We start from the raw sequence: 24,527 nt of genomic DNA on the forward strand, positions 1-24,527 counted from the left end.
AAAAGTGCTGTGGTCATTAAGGGGTTAAACAACTTTCCAATTTACTTCTATTATCTAATGTGCTCAATTCTTTAGATATCCTTTGTTGAAGAAATAGCAATGCACATGTGTGAGCCAATCACACAAGGCCTCTAGGTGCAGCAACCAATCAGCAGCTACTGAGCATATCTAGATATGCTTTTCAGCAAGTGATATCAAGAGAATGAAGCAAATTCGATAATAGAAGTAAATTAGAAAGTTGTTTAAAATGACATGCTCTTTTTAAATCACGAAAGAAAAAAAATTGGCTTTCATGTCCCTTTAAAGAAACTCCGGTGGATCCAACTGGGGATGTGCCAAGCAACACAGGCATTCCTCCAGGAGCCAAGCTGCACCATTTGGAGTCATGTGATCACAGTGACGACCATGTGATTTCCTGTCTCCACTTTTGTTTACATTCTAAACTTGGATAGTTGCCTCCATGCTGAAGGGGTTAAGGCCTCATAACTCTAATGTGCAATTGGCATAAACCTACTTAGCACTGATGCAACTAATGGGAGAATTATATATATTTTTTAAATGCTATTATGTTAAGAATGTAGAAGATTGGCCAGTTTCCATGGTTTAATAGTACTAAATAATTTATTTTCATTTTGAGTTCACACACATATACTGTATATATATATATATCTCAAGAGATAAATAAATTGTATGACCGATTTGAATCTTAATGAAAGAGATATGTGATACTGCCCAGTCTGTGAAGTGCTGAGATAATATTACAAAAATATCTATTGATGATGATGATGATGATAATAATAATAAGAATACAATAATGATGATAATGATAATAATAATCATAATAATACTAATAATAGTAATAATAATAATATATCATACTAAATACTCTAATATATTTTTTAAAAATATTATGTTTCCATGCATGAAATCTGGCACCTATAGTTTGTTCTTTTTTTTATTAAAAGAGGACAGTAGCAATTCAACCAATAAGAGGCTGTATCCCCAGAGCTATTTATTTATCAATTTCCAATGTGCTCTCTGAAGCACTGTTTACATGCACTAAGCACTTCAGCCTGTATTGAAAATAATAACATGCTCAAAGAATGTATTATCCTTTAGCAGACCAGTGTATTTTAATATATGTGTAATTGTTATGTATGATAGTACATTTAATTTAAAGTATAATTTGTGCTAAAGGTGCACATACTTACCAACTGCCTTTTGTGGTGTGCTGAGTGGATATGAATTTGCTTCGCACCAGCCCACAGGGAAAATATTCATAGATTCCACATCAACAATGTATTCTGGAATGGATTTCTGAGACCCTGAAATAATTTTGAAAAGATTATACTTTGGGAAAAAAGTCAGCAATTCTATTCTTTTTGACAATAAAGTCAAAGTTAAATTAAACTTCCATGATTCAGAGATAGCAGCAATTTAAAAAAAAAGTTTTCCATTTCACTTCCATTATTAAAATGTGCACAATATTTTAATCTGCATACTTTCTTAGGCATTATCTAATACTGAGCATGTGCAGGAGTTCACAGTATTTATATGTATTTAGTCATTGGCTTAAAGCTGTCTCTCATTTTCATTCAGAACCTTGCATAATGAGATTAAAGGGACAGTCTGCACTATAAAGATTCTTACATTATTTTAATTCTTTCCCAGTGACCACACAGTCTAAACATATCCCCAGGAACATGTTTTTTTTTCCCATGCAGGCAAAAACAATGATGTTTGGAAGTTTTGGCCTTCTGATCCCTCCTATATGTGACGTCACTATCTCCCAGGGTTTGTGTAAGTGACTGGGGACTGCAAGTAACACACAATGATTCACGCTCGTGCACAGCATTTCGTGCATGCGCATTGTGCTCTAAGTGACATTGCAGACCTGAACAGGAAGTGAAGAGAACAAATTAAAGAGACTGAATGTCTATAAGCAAGTATACTTCCGGAGTATTTAAATTTATATTTTCTGACAGTGGCAGCAGCTCCTTAGTTAGTTGTGGTCTCATTAGTAACAGCGTACGACTTACAGGGTGGAATCGTGTCTGCAGCTCCTACAGGGTGGAAACGAATGTCATTCTGAGCTAATTCAGAAGATGCTGATAACGTGATAACTAAGAATCTGATGCAAGTGCCTTTATAGTATAGACTGTCCCTTTAACAGCTCTCAAGCTAAAATTTGCTGTTAAAAAATTGTTTGACGAACCTTGTAGTACTGAGGAGACTTTTTAGATAATCTCGTCAGAGTGGAGCACATTAGATCATCTTTTTATTATGGATTTGTTGATTATGCAATTCTATGTTTAATGGTCCATTAATGTTCATTAATATTATTTCAAGCTGGTTATAATTTTTAAGCTATCGTTTTTAGCAAACTATTATCTTTAGAAAGAAATTAAAAAATTGCCCCCTGGACGTGGTGATGATCCTTAAACAAAGAAGATCTGCTAAGCCCAATATATAATTCTTCCATTAGGGGTGGTTCTAAAAATGTCTAACTCTATATTCCTGCTTGTATTAATTAAATACCTCTTATCCCATTTAAAGGAACATTTCATTAACTCATAACTTAGAACAACAATTAAACACTCCATTGCTGAAGGCATGTTTTAAAATCATTCTCTAATCACTGTCATTTTTTGGCACAATTTTTGCAATTAAAACGCAGTTTAGGTATAAACTTTTTAAAAGCATAATGCAAGCCATGTTTCTGATCTCATTTACAGATGTAAATTAGCTTGTGGGAGAATGCACAGATTTTATACCAAAGCAAGAGGCGTTTAAGTATGTGTGTTTTATAGTATAATATATTCTACATCCCCATAAAAATAAAAGGAAAAAAAAAGATTTAAAAACATAAAATTTTCTTTATATATATATATATGATAAATAACCACTAAGTCAGGCTTTTCTAAACCGCTCTCCTTCCTGTTCTGACCTTCGCTAGAACATTGTTTCATTTTCAATAAACTAAAACCACAGCTTCCTCTCTTGTTTATTGAGCTAAATGAATAAAGTTTTGTGGTGGTTTATTAGCCCAGTTTAATATACACAGTTACCCGAATGTTCAGTAGAGGACTGAACATCTGAGATTAAGCCTATGGCTGCCATGAATTGTGCAACTACATCCTCCTCTGGGAGCTATGTGGATAAATAGAAAATAGAAAATTGTACACTTAAAGTGTGAACAAAACCATTTAAATAAAAAAATAGGAATTTTTAGAATATTTTCATTAAAGGAAAAATATACTAGAATATGGTCTGCCATCCATATGAAAGAGTGACATTTAAACCTGTTGACATTTACTGTAAATAATATGTAATGTAAATTAAAACTAATATTCCAGTATTATATCTACCTTGTCTAATAATGCTAAATGAGCACTATCATGAGTGCCTATCAGCCAATAAGCAGGAAGTTCTTATCAGCCAATGAAAAATAACAGGAATCACTTATGAGCAAGCTAGTGCCAGTAGGAAGTGGCAATCAGCCAATAAGCAGGACGTTCTTATCAGCCAATGAAAAATAACAGGAATCAATTATGAGCCAGCTAGTGTCAGTAGGAAGTGGCAATCAGTCAATAAGCAGGGAGTTCTTATCAGCCAATGAAAAATAACAGGAATCACTTATGAGCCAGCTAGTGTCAGTAGGAAGTGGCAATCAGCCAATAAGCAGGGAGTTCTTATCAGCCAATGAAAAATAACAGGAATCACTTAAAGGGACAGTCAACACTTACTTTAACATGTTTTTATATTGAAAATAACAAAACGGAGGTCCGCCTACACTATACCCCTCCTGCCTTGCCGCCTTGCTTCTGTCCTAATCAGCGGCGCTAACTACTCTAATACCCGGTAAATATGGATGCCGGACTCCCCCCACCATTACGTAGCTGCCTTCTTCTTCAACTGATAAGCAAATCAGAATCCAGTCCTCGGACTGAAATTGCACGCGCTTGCAATTTCTGTCCGATGCCTGGATTCTGATTTGCTTATCAGTTGAAGAAGAAGGCAGCTACGTAATGGTGGGGGGAGTCCGGCATCCATATTTACTGGGTATTAGAGTAGTTAGCGCCGCTGATTAGGACAGAAGCAAGGCGGCAAGGCAGGAGGGGTATAGTGTAGGCGGACCTCCGTTTTGTTATTTTCAATATAAAAACATGTTAAAGTAAGTGTTGACTGTCCCTTTAAGAGCCAGCTAGTGTCAGTAGGAAGGAAGTGGCAATCAGCCAATAAGCAGGGAGTTCTTATCAGCCAATGAAAAATAACAGGAATGACTTATGAGCCAGCTAGTGTCAGTAGGAAGTGGCACTGGTAATCAGCCAATAAGCAGGATGTTCTTATCAGCCAATGAAAAATAACAGGAATCACTTATGAGCCAGCTAGTGTCAGTAGGAAGTGGCAATCAGCCAATAAGCAGGACGTTCTTATCAGCCAATGAAAAATAACAGGAATCACTTATGAGCCAGCTAGTGTCAGTAGGAAGTGGCAATCAGCCAATAAGCAGGGAGTTCTTATCAGCCAATGAAAAATAACAGGAATGACTTATGAGCCAGCTAGTGTCAGTAGGAAGTGGCACTGGCAATCAGCCAATAAGCAGGATGTTCTTATCAGCCAATGAAAAATAACAGGAATCACTTATGAGCCAGCTAGTGTCAGTAGGAAGTGGCAATCAGCCAATAAGCAGGAAGTTCTTATCAGCCAATGAAAAATAACAGGAATCACTTATGAGCCAGCTAGTGTCAGTAGGAAGTGGCACTGGCAATCAGCCAATAAGCAGGACGTTCTTATCAGCCAATGAAAAATAACATGAATCACTTATGAGCCAGCTAGTGTCAGTAGGAAGTGGCAATCAGCCAATAAGCAGGACGTTCTTATCAGCCAATGAAAAATAACAGGAATCACTTATGAGCCAGCTAGTGTCGGTAGGAAGTTAGTATTAGTACAAAGTAAACAACTTATATGGATGCACAAGGTAAAAATAAATGTAAATATATTTTACTTAAATGGACAGTAATCTCAAAATGTGTTTCCCCTGAAATATTTAATTGTGCATATATTTTTTTTTAGCAATGCACTTTATAATTAGTTTAATCTACTTTACCTGTAATTTAAAGGGACATAAAACCCAGAATAAAATTTAAAACAACTTTCCAATCTACTTCTATTATCACATTGTCTTTGTTTATTCTTACCCTTTGTTGAAAAGCAGTAAGGTAAGCTCAGGAGTGTGCACGTGTTTGCAGCACTATATGGCAGCAGTTTTGCAACAATGTTATACATTAGCAAGAACACTAGATGGCAGCGCTATTTCCTGTTATGTATTGCTCCAGATATGCGCATGCTGCCTATCTAGAGCTCTTAAACAAAGAATATCAAGAGAACAAATCAATTTTGAAATAAGTAAATTGGAAACTTTTTTTAAAAAAAAATTCTCTATCTGAATCAAGAAAGAAAATATTGGGGTTCATGTCCCTTTAAAATTGTAATGTTTCCATTCCCCCAAGAGAGACTGCAGTACATTCTGTGGATAGGTTTGCCAGGTGTCCAGTGTTAAACCAGAGAGTCCAGGATTTTAGCAGGCTGTGCAGTAAAATCTTCACAAAATACTGAACACTTAAAGGGATACTACCAAATGTTTTGCTTTCATGATTCAGATACAGCAGCAATTTTAAGCAACTTTCTAATTTACTCCTATTAGCAATTTTTCTTCATTCTCTTGCTATCTTTATTTAAAAAGCAGGAATGTAAAGCTTTGGAGCCAGCCCATTTAAGGTTCAACACCCTGGATAGCACTTGTTTATTGGTGACTACATTCAGCCAACCAATAAGCAAGCGTAACCCAGGTCTGAACCAAAAATGGGCCAGCTCCTAAGATTTATATTCCTGCTTTTTAAATAAAGTTAGCAAGGGAATGAAGAAAAATTGCTAATAGGAGTAAATTAGAAAATTGCTTAAAATTGCATGCTCTGTCTGAATCATGAAATATTTTTTTTTATTTAGTATCCCTTTAAATGTTTAGTTTTTTAAAGCCCTTGAATGTTAGTTAAATGTAAAAAAACATTGTATGTTTCAACACTTTTGAAATGTGGGCAGAAAGATATGAGGAACAGTCAAGGGGATCAAATCACTTATTTATGTGTTACTTTCAGCCAAGGAGGTCAAATTATTTATTTGTATGTTACTGGCAGCCAAAGAGCAAAATAACTGCTCAGTTCTAAAAAACTATGCATGATGGGATCAAGAGTGAGGGCTAAGCTATAACTTTTGGGGGGGGCGACAGACACCGACACAATGACCAGTATTTTTGAGGAGCCCTATCTGTGGAATGCCACAGTAAAGGAGGTAAGAAAACATATTTTTTTTTCTCACAAAATGAAAGTATACAAGCTTTTAGAGCAATGTATTTGCATGCAGGGCTTTCACGGTGCAATGAAACATTTCCGATGTATAAATAACGTTTTTAACATCCCATTTTTCATACAAAGAAATCAACTTAGATACTATTGTTTCAAATGCGCAATAATTACAGTGTCCCTTTAAGTTCTGCTCTTTTAACAGATTTACATTTAAACTATTCGAAGCTATGACTGAGTGCTAACAAATAACATGATTAAAAAAAACCCAGTAAAACTATGGTAACAAATTTTATGTTGAACTAATTAATCACCACTATGTTGACTATAATTAAGTAAAGTTTAATTTATGGATATTTTTATTATTAATCATTATATTTAACAACAGAGACATATGGTATAAGCTATGTGATAATTACAGCATATTGCAGTCTGATTATTTACTGCAAAGATAATTACTTTATAAGAAAGTCTACAATTAAGAGCTAAGCTTGTTCACATGCTCAGCAGTATATAAGCATAAATCTAAAGAATAATGAACTGCAAACACTAACAATGTAAGATCCTAAATGCAGCCAACTAATAGAATGTCCACGTTATTTTTTGCTGGTTATTATTAGTTGCCATTTAATAATTGCACGTACAGTAGAGTTTGAGCGTGAGCCAAATATTTTCTGATTCCTATGATTGTGAAATAAAATAATGCAATAATATAATGCGCTGATACATTAGAATAGCATTTTATTATTGCCCAAATGCTGGTGTGTAATTCCGCATGCACGAGCATCCGCAGATATGTTGCCGGGGGGGGCAAACTTAGAAATGTAAATGTGCCCAGACAATTATCTATCTATATAAAATCAGTGGTTGAAAAAAATCTTACTAGTTTACTAATACACTAACAGAATTTGTATTGTTTTAAAAGATAGATAATCCCTTTATTACCCATTCCCTAGTTTTGCATAACCAACACTGTTATATTAAATATATTTTTTCTGTGATTATCTTGTATCTAAGCCTCTGCAAACTGCCCCCTTATTTCAGTTCTTTTGACAGACTAGCATTTTAGCCAATTAGTGCTGACTCCTAGGTAACTCCACGTGTGTGAACAAACACCCTCTAGTGGTGAAAAATGCAATCAGATAAGAGGCAGCCTTCAAGGTCTAAGAAATTAGCATATGAACCTCCTAGGTTTAGCTTTCAACTAAGAATAACAAGAAAACAAAGCAAAATTGGAAAGTTGTTAAAAATTGCATGCCCTATCTGAATAATGAAAGTTTGGACTAGACTGTCCCTTTAAACTTTTTTTGTGGGGGGTAATAAAATAAATATAAAATAAATATATGTACCCAGACTCCTTATAAATGAATATAGAAGGAGCATATAGTTGTATTTATTAATTTATTTAGGGCTACATTACAAGTACATTCCGCTAAAGCGTTAACTCCACTAGAATTAAGATTTTTGCGCTAGTCCGGTTGTGCTTGTATTACAAGTTGAAAGTAAACTGTTTTCACCCTAGTGTTAACCCGACTGGCTCAAAAATTCGAACTTAGAATATTGAGTGCGCGTTCCCGTATTCCCCCATATAAGTCAATGGAGAAAAAATGGCCCTTAGTGTTTTGCTTATTTAATTTGCTGCATTATACAGTTATAAAAAAGAAAAAACAATCAAAATTAAAGGGACATGAAACCCAAAATGTTTCTTTCGTGATTTGGATAGAGAATACAATTTTAAACAACTTTCCAATTTACTTCTATTATTTAATTGGCTTCCATCTCTTGTTATCCTTTGCTGAAAGGTTTATCTAGGTAAGCTCAGGAGCAGCAAAGAATCTAGGTTCTAGCTGCTGATTGGTGGCTGCATATATATACCGATTGTCATTGGCTCACCCATGTGTTCAGCTAGAAACCAGTAGTGCATTGCTGCTCCTTCAACAAATGATACCAAGAGAATGAAACAAATTATATAATACAAATAAATTAGCAAGTTTTTTAAGATTGTATTCTCTATCTGAATAATGAAAGAAAATCTTTGGGTTTCATGTCCCTTTAAGCACAAAAGAATCAATGTAAGTTAGCATATAACGCCTAAAACTGCAAACAGAACATTACCTAAGATATGAAAATGTACATTTCTCTATTTGTGCTATTGGCAAAACCTTTAACAAATCATTCCAGTGTGTGAGTAGGAGGACTGGGCACATAAAGTGTTAACTCAGAGCAGATTGCTATTAATACTTTGCTGCTGTTAAAAAGGTGGTGGGAGTGGAAAAATATATATATAGCATGGAAATCATGATGCAGAGCTTAAGATCACTAGCACAGTGCACTCCTCCCCCCCCCCCCAACAACCACTTGTGCAGAGGGTCTGAGCATACACATAAATATATAAACCTGTGTAAAGGGTCAGACAATACACCCAGTTGCCTCCCCTAGTGTCTGGGAGACACATATACACACAGTATGGAGGAGGGGTGTATCCTCATGCAAAACTTTCTGCTTTTCAGGAAGCTCACTCCCCACTATTGTACAATGCATGCTGGGAATTAGCGTCCAGAACTGCAGAATTACAATACTGAGAGTGAAATAGTGAACTATAAATTCCAGAATGCCATGTAACTCCCAGAATACTGTGCTTCTTCCTCTAAAACAGAGCTAAATTCAAGTTAATAATAAAAAAAACCAGACATTCAATTGTCTTTTTTTCCTGCAGTTTTTACTGCAGGTGGGGAGGAAAATCCAGGGGGCATATTGCACCCTCTTATGGACGCCCATGGCAGCATGCATATTGCAGGATTGTCAGAGTTTGAGAGCTCTGCCGTTTTTATCCATTCTGTTGCTTTCTCTTTAGGGCAAATGTGCCAGTTTCTAAAGTGAAACAAGGAACTGCTAAGGCTCTGCCCAACACTTGCCCCAACTCCACACATTGTTCTGCAATCCAGCCCATGTCATGCTCAAACCTGCCCATAGTGCACCTAGGAGGCCACTCTTACAGTCATAGAATACCACATAAGGCCCTGCCTCAAAGCCTCAATAACACTTCATAAACCCCCCAGTCTGGAGCTATGGTTAAAGTCCGCTCAGTTGTATAATTGTGTTGGTGCTTCTGAACAGCCAATTAGCTGAAGCATATGCACATAGCTGAGCATCACAGACCTTCCCTGCTCTGAACCATCTTGACAGAGCACCTGGTTCAAGAGAATATCTATGCATTTAACTTCTGTTTTATAATATTGTTAATGCATCCTTGGGGTGTCTTAGCCATATAGAAAATAAATTTGTGGTGTCACATTAATTTTTAAAAAACATTAAAGGGACATGAAACTCAACATTTTTCTTTCATAATTTTAAACAGCTTTTTAATTTACTACTATTATCTAATTTGCTTTATTCTCTTTGTAACTTTTGTTGAAGAATCAGCAATGCACTACTGGGAGATTTATGTGAACCAATAACATAAGGGATATATGTGCAGCCACTAATTAACAGCTAGTGAGCCTACCTAAGTATCCTTTTCCACAAAGGATATCAAAAGAACAAAACAAATTAGCTAATAGAAGTAAATTGGAAAGTTGTTTAAAATCGCATGCTCTATCAAAATCATGGAAAAAAAATGTTTCATGTCCTTTTAAGGGTGTATGAAAACAAGGAACATCTTGAAATCATTGTATTAAAGAGACCTTCTGATGTAAAAACGATATTCTCTAATTCATTAAAGCATGCCATGTTTGCATTATTGACCCTAGATATCTATGCCTTTAACCCTGGCCAGTGACTGATGATATTGCACAACTGCTGCTCTTGATTTGTTCACAAGCTGCAAGTTGTGAGACTTTACCTATGTGCTTATATCTCTTGTCAGGGTTTAACAGAGTTATCTACAGTCAGTGATGCAAAACATACATGCTCAAACTCTGCTAAGGGGTAAAAAACATAGGTAAAGTGTCACTTAGGAGCTGCAATACTTGAATGTCATCATAAAAAATAGAACTGATTACATCATACATGGCATAATTGATGGTATCATCACTAGTGACGTCAAGGGGGTGTGGGATTTCCATTAAATGTATTGGGAATGTAGCTCTGGAATTATCTTAAATTGTATCCCTTTGATTTTCCCTAGATTATTTTTTTTTACCTGGTTATATTCAATCTACAATATCTAAATAAAATGCATACCTCTCTACCAATATGTTATAACTACTGCTACACATTAGTAAATAATCTTAACATTTCTTAAATTCACAATTGTAAGTGCTACTGTCAGCTACATGATGGGAAAAAAACAACAGCCAATCAGCATCATCACTGCTGATGCCACACTTTGCTTTACTGTGATCTCATGAGATTTCACTAAAATATTGTGAGATTTCATAGTAAATTATCTTAAACTGAGGAGGAAAATTTCATGATTGTGCCTGCACATGCCAGATGCACACCCCTTTGCAAGTCCTGGGACTAGCATCCTGATTGGCTGCTTATAGATTATTTACATTGCTATGTGGTTACTGAGGACATTTTCTCTAATCAGCTTCTTGCAGCTATGCTGCAGCACTTTCAAATGCTTCAACATTTGGGTATCATGTCCCTTTAAGATTAGCTACAATAACATAACAGTCCTATCAATAATTTAATAAATCTACAACATTGATATAAAACTTTTATGAATCTCCTATTGAAAATTATTGGACATTACACGCACAATCTATAGCAAATATATGTCAATATCTAAGCAGACACAGCTCATTTTTCCCGAAACATGAAAAGCACCTGCTAGAAAATCACATTTTGTAACTACTGCAAATTTCATAATGACAGGAGCAGTGGTTTATCTGTGGTTTACAGGGACATAAAAAGCACAAATTAAATGCTTTATTTTGTTATTTTATTACACTCTATAACGTAATAATATAATGTGTTTAACCCCTGAAAATGTTTAAAGGGATTTAATACCCATATACAAAATCACTTGAAACTTATGCAGTATAACTGTAAAAAGCTGAGCCCAACTAATACTGAAACAACTTCAAATTAACATTTTATTGCTTATCTCGTCTACCTCCTGCTAAGAGTGTAATATCACCTGAGAATCTCTATGTAAAAAGGAAGATATTTTACTTCTAAATTTCTTCAGCTTACAACATTGTTAGTGCTCTGAAAAGTTATTCTTTAGCTAATGGCATCTGCATGTTGGAAAAAACAGCCAAGTAGCTTAATCAGTGCTTTGCTCACACTTTGCTTTACTGAGATCTCATAAGATTTCACTGAAATCTTGTGAGATTTAATTTTAAACTTGCTTAAACTGAGTAGGGAAATAACATGACTGTGCAAGTACATGCCAGATGCATGCACCCTTGCAAGTCCCAGGACTAGCATCCTGATTGGCTGCTTAAATTCCCTTTGCAATGGGATGTGGGTATTGAAGAAAATGTTGAGGTAAAATATCTTCCTTTTTTACATAGAGATGTTCAGGTGATATTTTCTTGAATGCTTTTTACTTTCAAGTGCTTCAACATTTAGGTGTCATGTTCCTTTAAATACAGTTAAAGGCAACTCCAGTGCAGCAATGTACTACTGGTACCAAACTGAATACATATTTTGAGCCAATGACAAGAGAAATATGTTTGTAGTAAACATGAGCAGCTAGCTCTCAGTGCATTGCTTCTACTGAGCCTACGCAGTTATGTTTTTCATAAGATGATTAAGTAAATTTTATAACATAAATAAATTGAAAACGCTCCTAAAATTGCACATTTTATTTAAAGCATGACAATTTAAAGGGACAGTCAGGTCAAAATTAAACTTTCATGATTCAGATAGGGCATGCCATTTTAAACAACTTTTTAATTTACTATTATCATCAAATTTGCTTTGTTCTCATGGCATTCTTTGTTGAAAGCTAAACCTAGGTAGGTTAATTTGCTAATTTTTAAATTCTTGAAGGTCACCTCTCTTCTCAGTGCATTTTGACAGTTTTTGGCAGCTAGATGGCGTTAGTTCATGTATGCCATGAAGATAATATTGTGCTGACTCCTGTGGAATTATTTTTGAGACAGCACTGATTGGCTAATTTGCAAGTCTGTCAAAAGAACTAAAATAAGGGGGCAGTCTGCAGAGGCTTAAATACAAGGTAATCATATAGGTAAAAAGTATATTAAAATAACAGTGTTGGTTATGCAAAACTGGTGAATGAGTAATAAAGGGATTATCTATCGTTTTAAACAATAAGAAATCAGGAGGAGTAGACTGTCCCTTTAACATTTACTTAGTTTCTTTGAGGTAATGATTTCTTTATCTCTTAATAAATACCTTTTTTTTTTTTGTAAAATTGTCTTTACCTTAATGTATTTACATTGTTAAACCTGCTACAGTGCAGAGTATAACATGTATAAGCAATTGATCCTTTAAGTTTATTTTTGTATTTGAAATAACTGATTCTGTTCTTTAAAACAACAACCCATCAAAATGGGTTGAGCTTGCAGGGAGATCAGATTTCCTTAGTTTATAATTTTCTGCAAACATATATGCTTCTTTATATTATCTCTGTAAAACAAAGCCCAACTAATACTGAAACAACTAAAAATTAACATTTTATTGCTTATCTCATCTACCTCCTACTGAGAGTGTAATTTCTTCTGCTGCCTATGTTTACACAGGTTTTCTTTAACCTATACTTAAAGGGACAGTATACTGTAAAATAGTTTTTCCCTTAATGTGTTTACAATTGCTTTTTTTACCAACTGCAGAGTAAAAAATGTATGAAAATTAGCTTTTTAAGGTTTATTTCTGTATATTAAAGCTCTGATTTTGTGTTTTGTAGCCACAGCCTAATAAAATAGGTTGAGCTTGTAGGTATAATCAGATCTCATTACTGTATCACATTGTGCACATATACCTGCTTCTTTATCTTATATCTGTCCTTAAAACAATCACCAATACTTTGAGAGAACAATGGAAAATCAACATTTTATTACCTTATCTCTGCTTTATCACACTGGGAGTGTAATTTCTTCTGCTGGCTGTGTTTACAAAGCTTATCTATAGCTGGTACGCGCGGCCACAAACTTTCAGAATAGGTGGGGATACCACATGCTAAATTAACAATTTCAAATGCCAATATAAGGGTAAAGGAGCTACTTGTAAACAATTTAATACACTCCAGCAGGTAAAGTGGATCATTGGGAACAAATTAAAGGGGAGAACATTTTTGAGTAAACTGTCCCTTTAAAGGACCAGTCAACACAGTACATTTGCATAATCAACAAATGCAAGATAATAAGACAATGCAATAGAACTTAGTCTTCACTTCAAGTGAGTAGTAGATTTTTTTTTCTGACAATTTTAAAAGTTATGTCTTTTTCCACTCCCCCTGTGCCATGTGACAGCCATCAGCCAATCACAAATGCATACACGTACCATGTGACAGCTAACAGACAATCACAAATGCATACACACTTATTCTGTGAATTCTTGCACATGCCTCAAAAAGTTTAAAAATAAAAAGACTGCACACATTTTGTTAATGGAAGTAAATTGGAAAGTTGTTTAAAATTGCATGCTCTATCTGAATAATGACAGTTTAATTTTGACTTGAGTGTCCCTTTAAGTATAGAAACTTTTAGAGGGTAAAATGGATCACTGGAAACAAATTAAAGCAGAGAAAAAATTAGGGTAAACGGTCCCTTTAAAGGGCCATTACAGTAGAATAAAAGACACAGTTTTATACTTTGTAGCCCAGCAATATCCCCTTTTCAAACCTCTATTCAGTCTATCAAATAGTCACTTGTAAGTGTAAGCTCTTCAGGACAAATTTATTCCCCACTAACCAAATTTGATTGCAGCAGTTATTGCACTGACATTCTCTATTGTATTTCTTGTTAACATCACCCTCCCTGTACAAATAATTATACATAAAGCAAATACTGCAGTTAGCTAGATAATCTTTTTTTTTTTCAACAGATGCCCTGCATTAATATAGGGAAAGCTGCCAATGTGTAAATTCCTGAACATCTGAGAAGCAGCTCCGTTAATCTTATTAACAATTCTACATTTTCAGCTTATAGTAACACTAACCAGTGACTCCAGCTGCTAATTTCTTACATATGTGTACAATAACAAACATGTTTATATCAGGGGCAGAGCATTTTTATAATGAAACACTCACAGTCCATCCTTCAGTCTTGGTAAACCTGCTGAGGGATCAGCCAATGATGTCACAAGCTTTTGTTTTCTTATGCATGTGCAACAATCTGCAACCATTTTTGGCTGTTACCGGTGGATAGGATCCAATAAACCTCCTGTCTCATTATTTTTACTAGAAACAGCTGATATCACTGCCAGATTTTCTTCACATTTTCCCCCCGTCTTAATGGAACATTAAAGCAAATTTTATAAATGCATAGTACCACACCAACATCAAGTCGAGGGACACTAAAACATTTATTTCATATAATGATGCAAGGTAATTGTAATAAAAAATATAGATTACATGCTCTAATCCATTAAAGGATGTCATTTTAAGACTATCAACCTTACACTACTGTGTGTTTAACCTCTGCACTTAGTAGAAATTCCGCTTGGAAAACTCCACTTATCCAATCAGCAGTGCTAGTCGCACAACTCAGATATGCAACTGGTGCTGCTGATTGGTTAAACACATAGGACTAGATTACAAGTGGAGCACTAATTTATCTTGTGCCCATAAACGGGCGTGCAATAAATAACCAACCATTACAAGTGGCTGGTTATTGCTACAACGAGCTTGCGGTAGCAAATAGCGCTCAGAAAATTAACTAGATATCAGATCTCTGGTTAATTTTCAAAATGTGCCCCAATTGCCCCCAAAATACAGTGTAGTGTACTTTTTAATTAAAAAAAAGGAGCAATTTTTTATTTATTTTTTAAATAACTGTCAGGTGTTAGACAAAAGCAGCACTGAAAAGTGCCTTTACATTGCGATCTATATATATATGCTTATACACATATATATATTTATGCATTAATATTTGTATATACACATATTAACACATAAATATATATGCTTATACACATATATATATATATATATATATATATATATATATATTTATGCATTAATATTTGTATATACACATATTAACACATAAATATATATGCTTATATATATATATATATATATATATATGCATTAATATTTGTATATACACATATTAACACATAAATATATATGTATAAACACATACTAACACATAAATATATATGTATATACACATATTAACACATAAATATATATGTATAAACACATACTAACACATAAATATATATGTATATACGCATACTAACACATAAATATATATGTATATACACATAGTAACACATAAATATATTTGTATATACACATATTAACACATAAATATATATGTATATACACATATTAACACATAAATCTATATGTATATATTCATACACATATATATTTACACTTGCTGCCCATCGCTGCATGACTTATCCCCTTCGCTGTGCTAGGTTCTCCTGCCGTATCTCAAGGCATGAGAACGAGTCTCCCATTGGAGCCTATGTAACAGCGCTCTTGTGAGCAAGCAAGCAAGCAAGCAATAGCCTGATAAAAATATAAATTTAATTAAAGTTATTTAAAAGTTGAGTGAATAAAAATGATGTTTTAGTCTATTTCAGGAAATGAGCACCACCATGTTGTAACCTAAAAGAACATTAAACACCTGTTGTTGTTTTGTTTTTTTAATTGTGCTTTGTCTGACGCTTCCTAGAGATGCCAAATTCTATAAACTACAAATGCTGCAAACCAAATAACTGGCTTATACAATAGCTGGCTTATACAAGTTGCAGGTTACAGAATTTGCTTTTTCACCTCTTTAGGGAATGTGGACAAAGCGCAATTTTTTACACTAAAACAAGAGGTGTTTAATGCCCATTAAGCTGCCCTAGGTCTTTAACTTTTTTATGCATGGAGGGCCAGTGACAAATAGTTGGACTGGCTAGAGGCATTATACACATACATGAGGTTACAAACATTACTCTACAGGTGAGAAAGTCTTCACATTTACACTATTCAATAATCCAGCAATGTCCTTCTCAGCTGATTGATTCCTGTGTCAGCCAATAAATATGTTAGCTTCACTTTTTTTTCCCTGCCCCCCAACAGATAAATACAAATGTGTTTCCTGCTGCTGCTTGTAGTACTAGCACTAGTTACATCTTTAATTTAAGTTTAAGGTATAATATAGGACAGTGTTTCTTAACAGCCGGGCCGCGGCCCATTACCGGGCCGTGACGGCCCTGCTGGTGGGCCGCGACCCGACATTGCCTCCAAACACTCGCTCTGACAGGCCCGCCTTTACACATCTCCTAAATTTTGGACGGGCCTGTCAGAGTGCCACTGCGCATGTCAATTTGCGCACTGAGCATGTAGCGGCGGGCAGGTGCACTGTGACCGTGTAGAAGCGGCTGGCGGCGTGCAGAGCGTGAAGCATCAGCTCACAGGTAAGTAAGCCCACTGACACCAGTTACATAATTACGGCCACTGACACCAATGTATATATTTAGGGCGGCCACTGGACACCAATGTGTATTTGTAAACTGTGTGTGTGTATAGCTATATATATATGGATCCCACTGACACCAATGAATTATCATATAATTAACCCACTGTAAACTATATATATATATATATATATATATATATATATATATATATATATATATATATATATATATATAGATCCCACTGACACCAATGAATTATAAAATATTAACCCACTGTAAACCATATATATATATATATATATATATATAGATCCCACTGACACCAATGAATTATCATATAATTAACCCACTGTTTTACATATATATATATATATATATATATATATATATATATATATATATATATATATATATATATATATATATATATATATTATAATTATATGATAATTCAGTGGTGTGGGATCCATATATAATATATATAAATGGTTTATAGTGGGTTAATTTTATAATTCATTGGTGTCAGTGGGTGAGGGAGGAGAGACAGAAAGAAAGAAAGAGAGGGAGGAGAGAGAGAGGGGGGAGAGAGAGAGAGAGAAAGAGAGGGAGGAGAGAGAGAGGGAGGAGATAGATAGAGACAGAGAGAGAGAAAGAGAGGGGGAGGAGAGAGAGAAAGAGAGAGGGGAGGAGAGAGAGAAAAAGAGAGAGAGGGGAGGAGAGAGAGAGAGAGAGAGAGAGGAGAGAGAGAAAGAGAGGGGAGGAGAGAGAAAGAGAGAGGGGGAGAGAGAGAGAGAGAGAGGGGAGGAGAGAAATACACTGTATATATATATATATATATATATATATATATATATATATATATATATATATATATATATATATTTCTTCCAAACCTACTGCAACCCACTCCCGATGCTTACCGGGCCCTGGACCAGTCCGGCTAAAACTTACCGGGCCTTGAGGTCACTTAGGTTGAGAACTACTGATATAGGACATATACTGTGTGTGTATATATATGTGTGTATATATATATATATATATATATATATATATATATATATATATATATATATACAGGGAGTGCAGAATTATTAGGCAAGTTGTATTTTTGAGGATTAATTTTATTATTGAACAACAACCATGTTCTCAATGAACCCAAAAAACTCATTAATATCAAAGCTGAATAGTTTTGGAAGTAGTTTTTAGTTTGTTTTTAGTTATAGCTATTTTAGGGGGATATCTGTGTGTGCAGGTGACTATTACTGTGCATAATTATTAGGCAACTTAACAAAAAACAAATATATACCCATTTCAATTATTTATTTTTACCAGTGAAACCAATATAACATCTCAACATTCACAAATATACATTTCTGACATTCAAAAACAAAACAAAAACAAATCAGTGACCAATATAGCCACCTTTCTTTGCAAGGACACTCAAAAGCCTGCCATCCATGGTTTCTGTCAGTGTTTTGATCTGTTCACCATCAACATTGCGTGCAGCAGCAACCACAGCCTCCCAGACACTGTTCAGAGAGGTGTACTGTTTTCCCTCCTTGTAAATCTCACATTTGATGATGGACCACAGGTTCTCAATGGGGTTCAGATCAGGTGAACAAGGAGGCCATGTCATTAGATTTTCTTCTTTTATACCCTTTCTTGCCAGCCACGCTGTGGAGTACTTGGACGCGTGTGATGGAGCATTGTCCTGCATGAAAATCATGTTTTTCTTGAAGGATGCAGACTTCTTCCTGTACCACTGCTTGAAGAAGGTCTCTTCCAGAAACTGGCAGTAGGACTGGGAGTTGAGCTTGACTCCATCCTCAACCCGAAAAGGCCCCACAAGCTCATCTTTGATGATACCAGCCCAAACCAGTACTCCACCTTGCTGGCGTCTGAGTCGGACTGGAGCTCTCTGCCCTTTACCAATCCAGCCACGGGCCCATCCATCTGGCCCATCAAGACTCACTCTCATTTCATCAGTCCATAAAACCTTAGAAAAATCAGTCTTGAGATATTTCTTGGCCCAGTCTTGACGTTTCAGCTTGTGTGTCTTGTTCAGTGGTGGTCGTCTTTCAGCCTTTCTTACCTTGGCCATGTCTCTGAGTATTGCACACCTTGTGCTTTTGGGCACTCCAGTGATGTTGCAGCTCTGAAATATGGCCAAACTGGTGGCAAGTGGCATCTTGGCAGCTGCACGCTTGACTTTTCTCAGTTCATGGGCAGTTATTTTGCGCATTGGTTTTTCCACACGCTTCTTGCGACCCTGTTGACTATTTTGAATGAAACGCTTGATTGTTCGATGATCACGCTTCAGAAGCTTTGCAATTTTAAGAGTGCTGCATCCCTCTGCAAGATATCTCACTATTTTTGACTTTTCTGAGCCTGTCAAGTCCTTCTTTTGACCCATTTTGCCAAAGGAAAGGAAGTTGCCTAATAATTATGCACACCTGATATAGGGTGTTGATGTCATTAGACCACACCCCTTCTCATTACAGAGATGCACATCACCTAATATGCTTAATTGGTAGTAGGCTTTCGAGCCTATACAGCTTGGAGTAAGACAACATGCATAAAGAGGATGATGTGGTCAAAATACTCATTTGCCTAATAATTCTGCACTCCCTGTATATATATATATATATATATATATATATATATATATATATATATGTATATGTATATGTATATGTATATATATATATATATATATATATATATATATATATATATATATATATATATATACACATTGATTGTAGTAGCTGTGTTAGTCCAGAGATTTAGATAACAAAATAACAAGAGTATTGCATTGAATTCATTGGCATTTACAGATCATGGGGCCAATTTATGAAAGTGCGAGTGGACATGATACGATGTAGCATATCATGTCCGCCGCACATCGATAAATGCAGACAGCATACGCTGTCGGCATTTATCATTGCACAAGCAGTTCTAGTGAACTGCTTGTGCAATGTCGCCCCCTGCAGATACGTGGCCAATCGCCCGCTATCAGGTGGTGTCAATAAGCCGATCGTATACGATCGGGTGGATTGATGACCCCAGTCTCAGAGCAGGTGGACAAGTTATGGAGCAGCGGTCTTTAGACCGCTGCTTCATAACTGCTGTTTCCGACAAGCCTGAAGGCTCGCGCGGAAACAGGGGCATCAAGCTCCATTCAGAGCTTGATAATTAGGCCCCTATATATTGAAACACAGAATGGCTAAAAAGTACAGAAAGTTTTACAGAGGTCTGAGTGCAGGGAGAGGAGGGGGTGTCTTAAAATCATGTGGGGGGCTTAGGTGACAGAGGCAGACAGTGTCCAGTGCAGGAGAACAGGCAGGGGAAATATATAGTTGCACATAAAGCATATACTGACATGAAGTTATATATCAACATGGAATCAAATAAGAAGAAAAAATAATATATATAATAATAATGGCAAAAGTATAGACATAGGCTTACCTGTGCACCTATGTATAGAGAGTGTGGAATATACAATGTAATAAACTATATGAAAGTACATTTAGTGAGTTGAAGTGCATTATCATTTTCATTTCAAATGTTTTTCTTTCCATGGTATTTTTAAAGTTGCCACTAAAAATCTTGATTTTTTAGTAGAACAGTTCGGATCATTTTCGGGCTACAAAATTAATAAAAATAAATCAGAGGTATTATGGATGCAAAAAAATAAAGATTCAGATAATCAAACTTTTAGAGAAATAAAGCACTCACTTATCTATCTAGGATTAAAATTCTCTGAGGACCCAGAAGAATTCTATAAGTTAAATATGAGAGAGGCGGTTAGGAAGTTTGCAGACACTCTTAAGAAATGGGAGACTCTCCCCTTATCTTTATACGGTAAAATTAATCTATTAAAAATGATAGCATTACCTCGGCTACTTTATATATTCCAAAATATACCTCTTTTACTGAAGAATGTGGAAAAGAAGAAAATAAAGTCCTCCATTAAAATCTTTCTATGGGGTAAAAAGAAAGTAAAACTAAATTATAGGAAATTATCCTTACCAAAAAAGTCACTGGGAATGGCACTCCCAGACATAGAGCTATATAATTTAGTCGCAGTAGGGAAAATACCGATAGACTGGTTGTTAGATATAGGCCATTTTTCTATATTGGAGGTTGAAAAACAGCTAGGAAAACCTCTCTATCTAAAAAATATTTAACATTTGGAAGTTAAGAGTCTACCCCTCTATTTTAAAAGAATAAGTATACTAAGAGACACAATAATAGCATGGCATAAAATCTGTAACAAGTTAAACTTGAAATATGCAGTTTCTAAATACCTTACAATTAAGGGGAATCAAGACTTCCAATTGGGTTTTATAACAGATGTTGGTTCAAAGTGGGAGGAACAGGGATTAGTTAATGTGGTACAAATGATTAATAGGGAACAGGATAGCCCAAAGGTTATAAATTTTGAGGTGGCCCAAAGACAATTTCAGTGTAGGAAGGAGCATCTTTATGCATATATTCAACTAAGAGATTATTGCCTGAAGTTTATAAGGCTATATGGGACTGATTGGGATTATCCAACCTTAACACCAGTTGTTAATGCATATAGGAATAAGAAATATACTATTTCACTTTTATATAGCATTTTAAAACAAACAGAGTATATGGACCAAATGGATAATCTCATATTAAAATGGCAAATTACTTATTTTCCAAATCTAACATCAGAGATTATTTTAAAAAGTATAAGAGCAGTTGAAAGAACCACACTGGCAATGTCCATGAGGGAACAGCACATTAAATTATTATGGATGACTTATATCACGCCAGAAGTAATGTTTAAATGGGGGAAAGGTCAAAATAGATATTGGTGTGAGAAATGTAGAAGGGAAAATGCTAATTTAATTCATTGTCTGTGGGAATGCCCAAAACTACAAAAATTTTGGAGAATGGTTTCATATTGGGTTAATCAAATATGCAACAACCAGTTAACATTACAAGCAGAACATGTCATATTCTTAAGTTTTGAGAAATCTGAGGCTTTACAGTATAGAATATTTCTCTCAATGATAATCATACTAAGTAGGAACATGATATTAAAAGGGTGGAAGAATGAGCGAGCACCAACACTTAAAGCATTGAAAAATATTGTACACAAGCAATTTCTAATTGAACAAAATGACATCTGGTTTAATGTTGAAATAAATGTTAGCAGGTTCTTCGAAAAGTGGAAATATTGGATTAAGATTCAGGATAGAGATATCCAAAAAGAACTTATTGCAAGGTTTGAAAACACTGAGTATATAATGGAAAGCAGACTTAGAGAAGAATGGTTATGATTTTGTCTCTTTTTTTTTTTTTGTTGTTTTTTCTCTTTTTTTTGTTGTTACTTTTTTTCTTCTCTGTATAAATAATATTGCAAAAAAAAAAAAAAAAATCTTGATTTTGAGGTTTTGGATGGAGTGGTCAGGTTGGGTGAAATGGTGCTTAACAGGGGTACAGTATTTTGTTTCACAGTGGTTTTTGATTGAGTGTCTGTGTAAGTTCATCCAAAGGTACAGTTTTTGGCTTGTTTCTCCAATATAGCATCCCATTTCACATGCAGTGCAATGTATCATGTACACCACATTTGCAGATATACATGAATATGAACCTGACCACTCCATCCAAAACCTCAAAATCAAGATTCTCAGAGGCAACTTAAAAAATACCATGGAAACAAAAACATTTGAAATGAAAATGATAATGCACTTCAACTCACTAAATTCTGGACTAAATGTGGACTCTGGGTTCTTAACACATAATCAATTTTTTTTTTGTAATGTACTTTCATATAGTTTATTACATTGTATATTCCACACTCTCTATATATATTATTATTATTATTATATATTATTACGCTACATCGTATCATGTCCGCTCGCACTTTGATAAATATGCCCCATAAATTGTAAATTCCATTGAATTGGTCAGTATTGCTTCAGAAAAAAAAGGAACACTTCCGAAAGCTTGTCAACTTATAAATGTATAGTTAGTCCGATAAAAAAGTATCATTGCTCAATGCAATACTCCTGTTATTTTGTTATATATATATTACTTCCACATAACGTCTATAATATTTACTTCTAAACAAGTAAAAACATTGTACAAAAGATTGTGCTTATATTACTTAAGTTAAGCACATTAGCTACATACAGCCCGCTGCATTGTGGCCCTTGGATCAGTAGCAGGCCCACTCAACAGAGGGTCCTGGTGCAAAATTTAGTTTGGGCTCCCCAAAGGTAACTCAGTAGTAAGCAATAGTAATAATATACAATGTGCTCTGTATAGTGATTTTGAGTAGATCGATAGATAAATAAGATAGACCTGCAACCTGCACTAATAAAAGGTTTCCCTGCATTAGGACTGCACACACCTATGTATAGACTGGGCGCTATGGGCCCCCAGCACTTGGGCCCTGGTGCCACTGTACCTGCTGCCCCAGTGGAAGATCTGCCCCTGCCTTGGATAAAGCAGAACTTGCCATAGTTTTTGTGATTTCAGCAAAAAACAGAACTAAGTTATTTTGGGAGCTCTGGTGGGTGTGAAAACAAGATGACCACAACTAAAACGAGCCAATAGAGGCTAACGTGCACCTCACTTAAAACCTGGCCATTGTAAAGCCATATATTGTTATTTGTGTGTCTAATAGCATTACATTTATATACAGCACTAAAGGCTTCTAGCATACTGGGCTACAGCCCCATGTATAAGCAAGTTGCCATCACTGTTCTAAAAGGACAGAAAATACTGTAAAGTGTTGTTATATTATTGCACATTTGCAATCCTGAAAATGGATTAAACACATTGTTAAAGGGACAGTCTACTCCAAAATGTTTATTGTTTAAAAAGATAGATAATCCCTTTATTACCCATTCCCCAGTTTTGCCTAACTACCATGGCTATATTAATACACTTTTAACCTCTGTGATTACCTTGTATCTAAGCCTCTTCTGACGGCCCCCTTATCACATTACTTTTTGTTTATTATCTATTGACTTGCAGTTTAGCCAATTAGTGCTGTGTCCTGCACAACTCCACAGGAATGAGTGCAATGTTATATGTCACACATGAATTAGCAGTCTCCTGTTGTGCAAAGCTAATAAAGCATGTGATAAGAGGCTGTCTGTAGTGGCTTAGAAACAAGCAGACATTAAAGGTTATAAAGAATAATTATGTAACAATGTTGGTTGTGCAAAGCTGGGGAATAGCTATCTTTTTAAACAATAAAAATGTTGGTGTAGACTGTCCCTTTACATTTTGCTCCAGAGCAGCAGTGCCCTACTGGGAGCTAGCTGCTGATTGATAGTTACACACATATGACTCTGTCATTGGCTCACAGGAAGTGCTCCTTTACACCCTGGTAATGAACTGATAGTCTGGAGCTGACTTTAAAGGGCCATAATACCCAAATGTTTAAACACTTGAAATTGATGCAGTATAGCTGTAAAAAGCTGACTAGAAAATATCACCTAAACATCTCAATGTAAAAAAGAAAGATATTTTACCTCAAAATGTCCTAAGAATTCAAACCCCATTGTAAAGGACTTTAAGCAACAAATAAGTATGTCTGTCCCGGGACAGCGGAAGGAGCGAGCTTTTGTGCACTCTCATATTATTTCCCTATTCAGCTTAAGGAACTTT

General features: G+C 35.3%; 1 protein-coding gene across 1 annotated transcript in view; it reads right to left on the reverse strand.

Annotated features, from left to right (window-relative positions):
- Nucleotides 1–24,527, reverse strand: part of SFMBT2 (Scm like with four mbt domains 2) — a 393,890-nt gene that overhangs the window by 104,053 nt on the left and 265,310 nt on the right. Inside the window, exon 13 of the mRNA XM_053716427.1 lies at nt 1,212–1,325. Within this exon, the coding sequence (XP_053572402.1) occupies nt 1,212–1,325 (114 nt within the window). The remainder of the gene's footprint in view (nt 1–1,211; nt 1,326–24,527) is intronic.

Source organism: Bombina bombina, chromosome 6 (genome assembly GCF_027579735.1).
Source record: "Bombina bombina isolate aBomBom1 chromosome 6, aBomBom1.pri, whole genome shotgun sequence".
In the NCBI taxonomy this organism is placed as follows: Eukaryota; Metazoa; Chordata; class Amphibia; order Anura; family Bombinatoridae; genus Bombina; species Bombina bombina.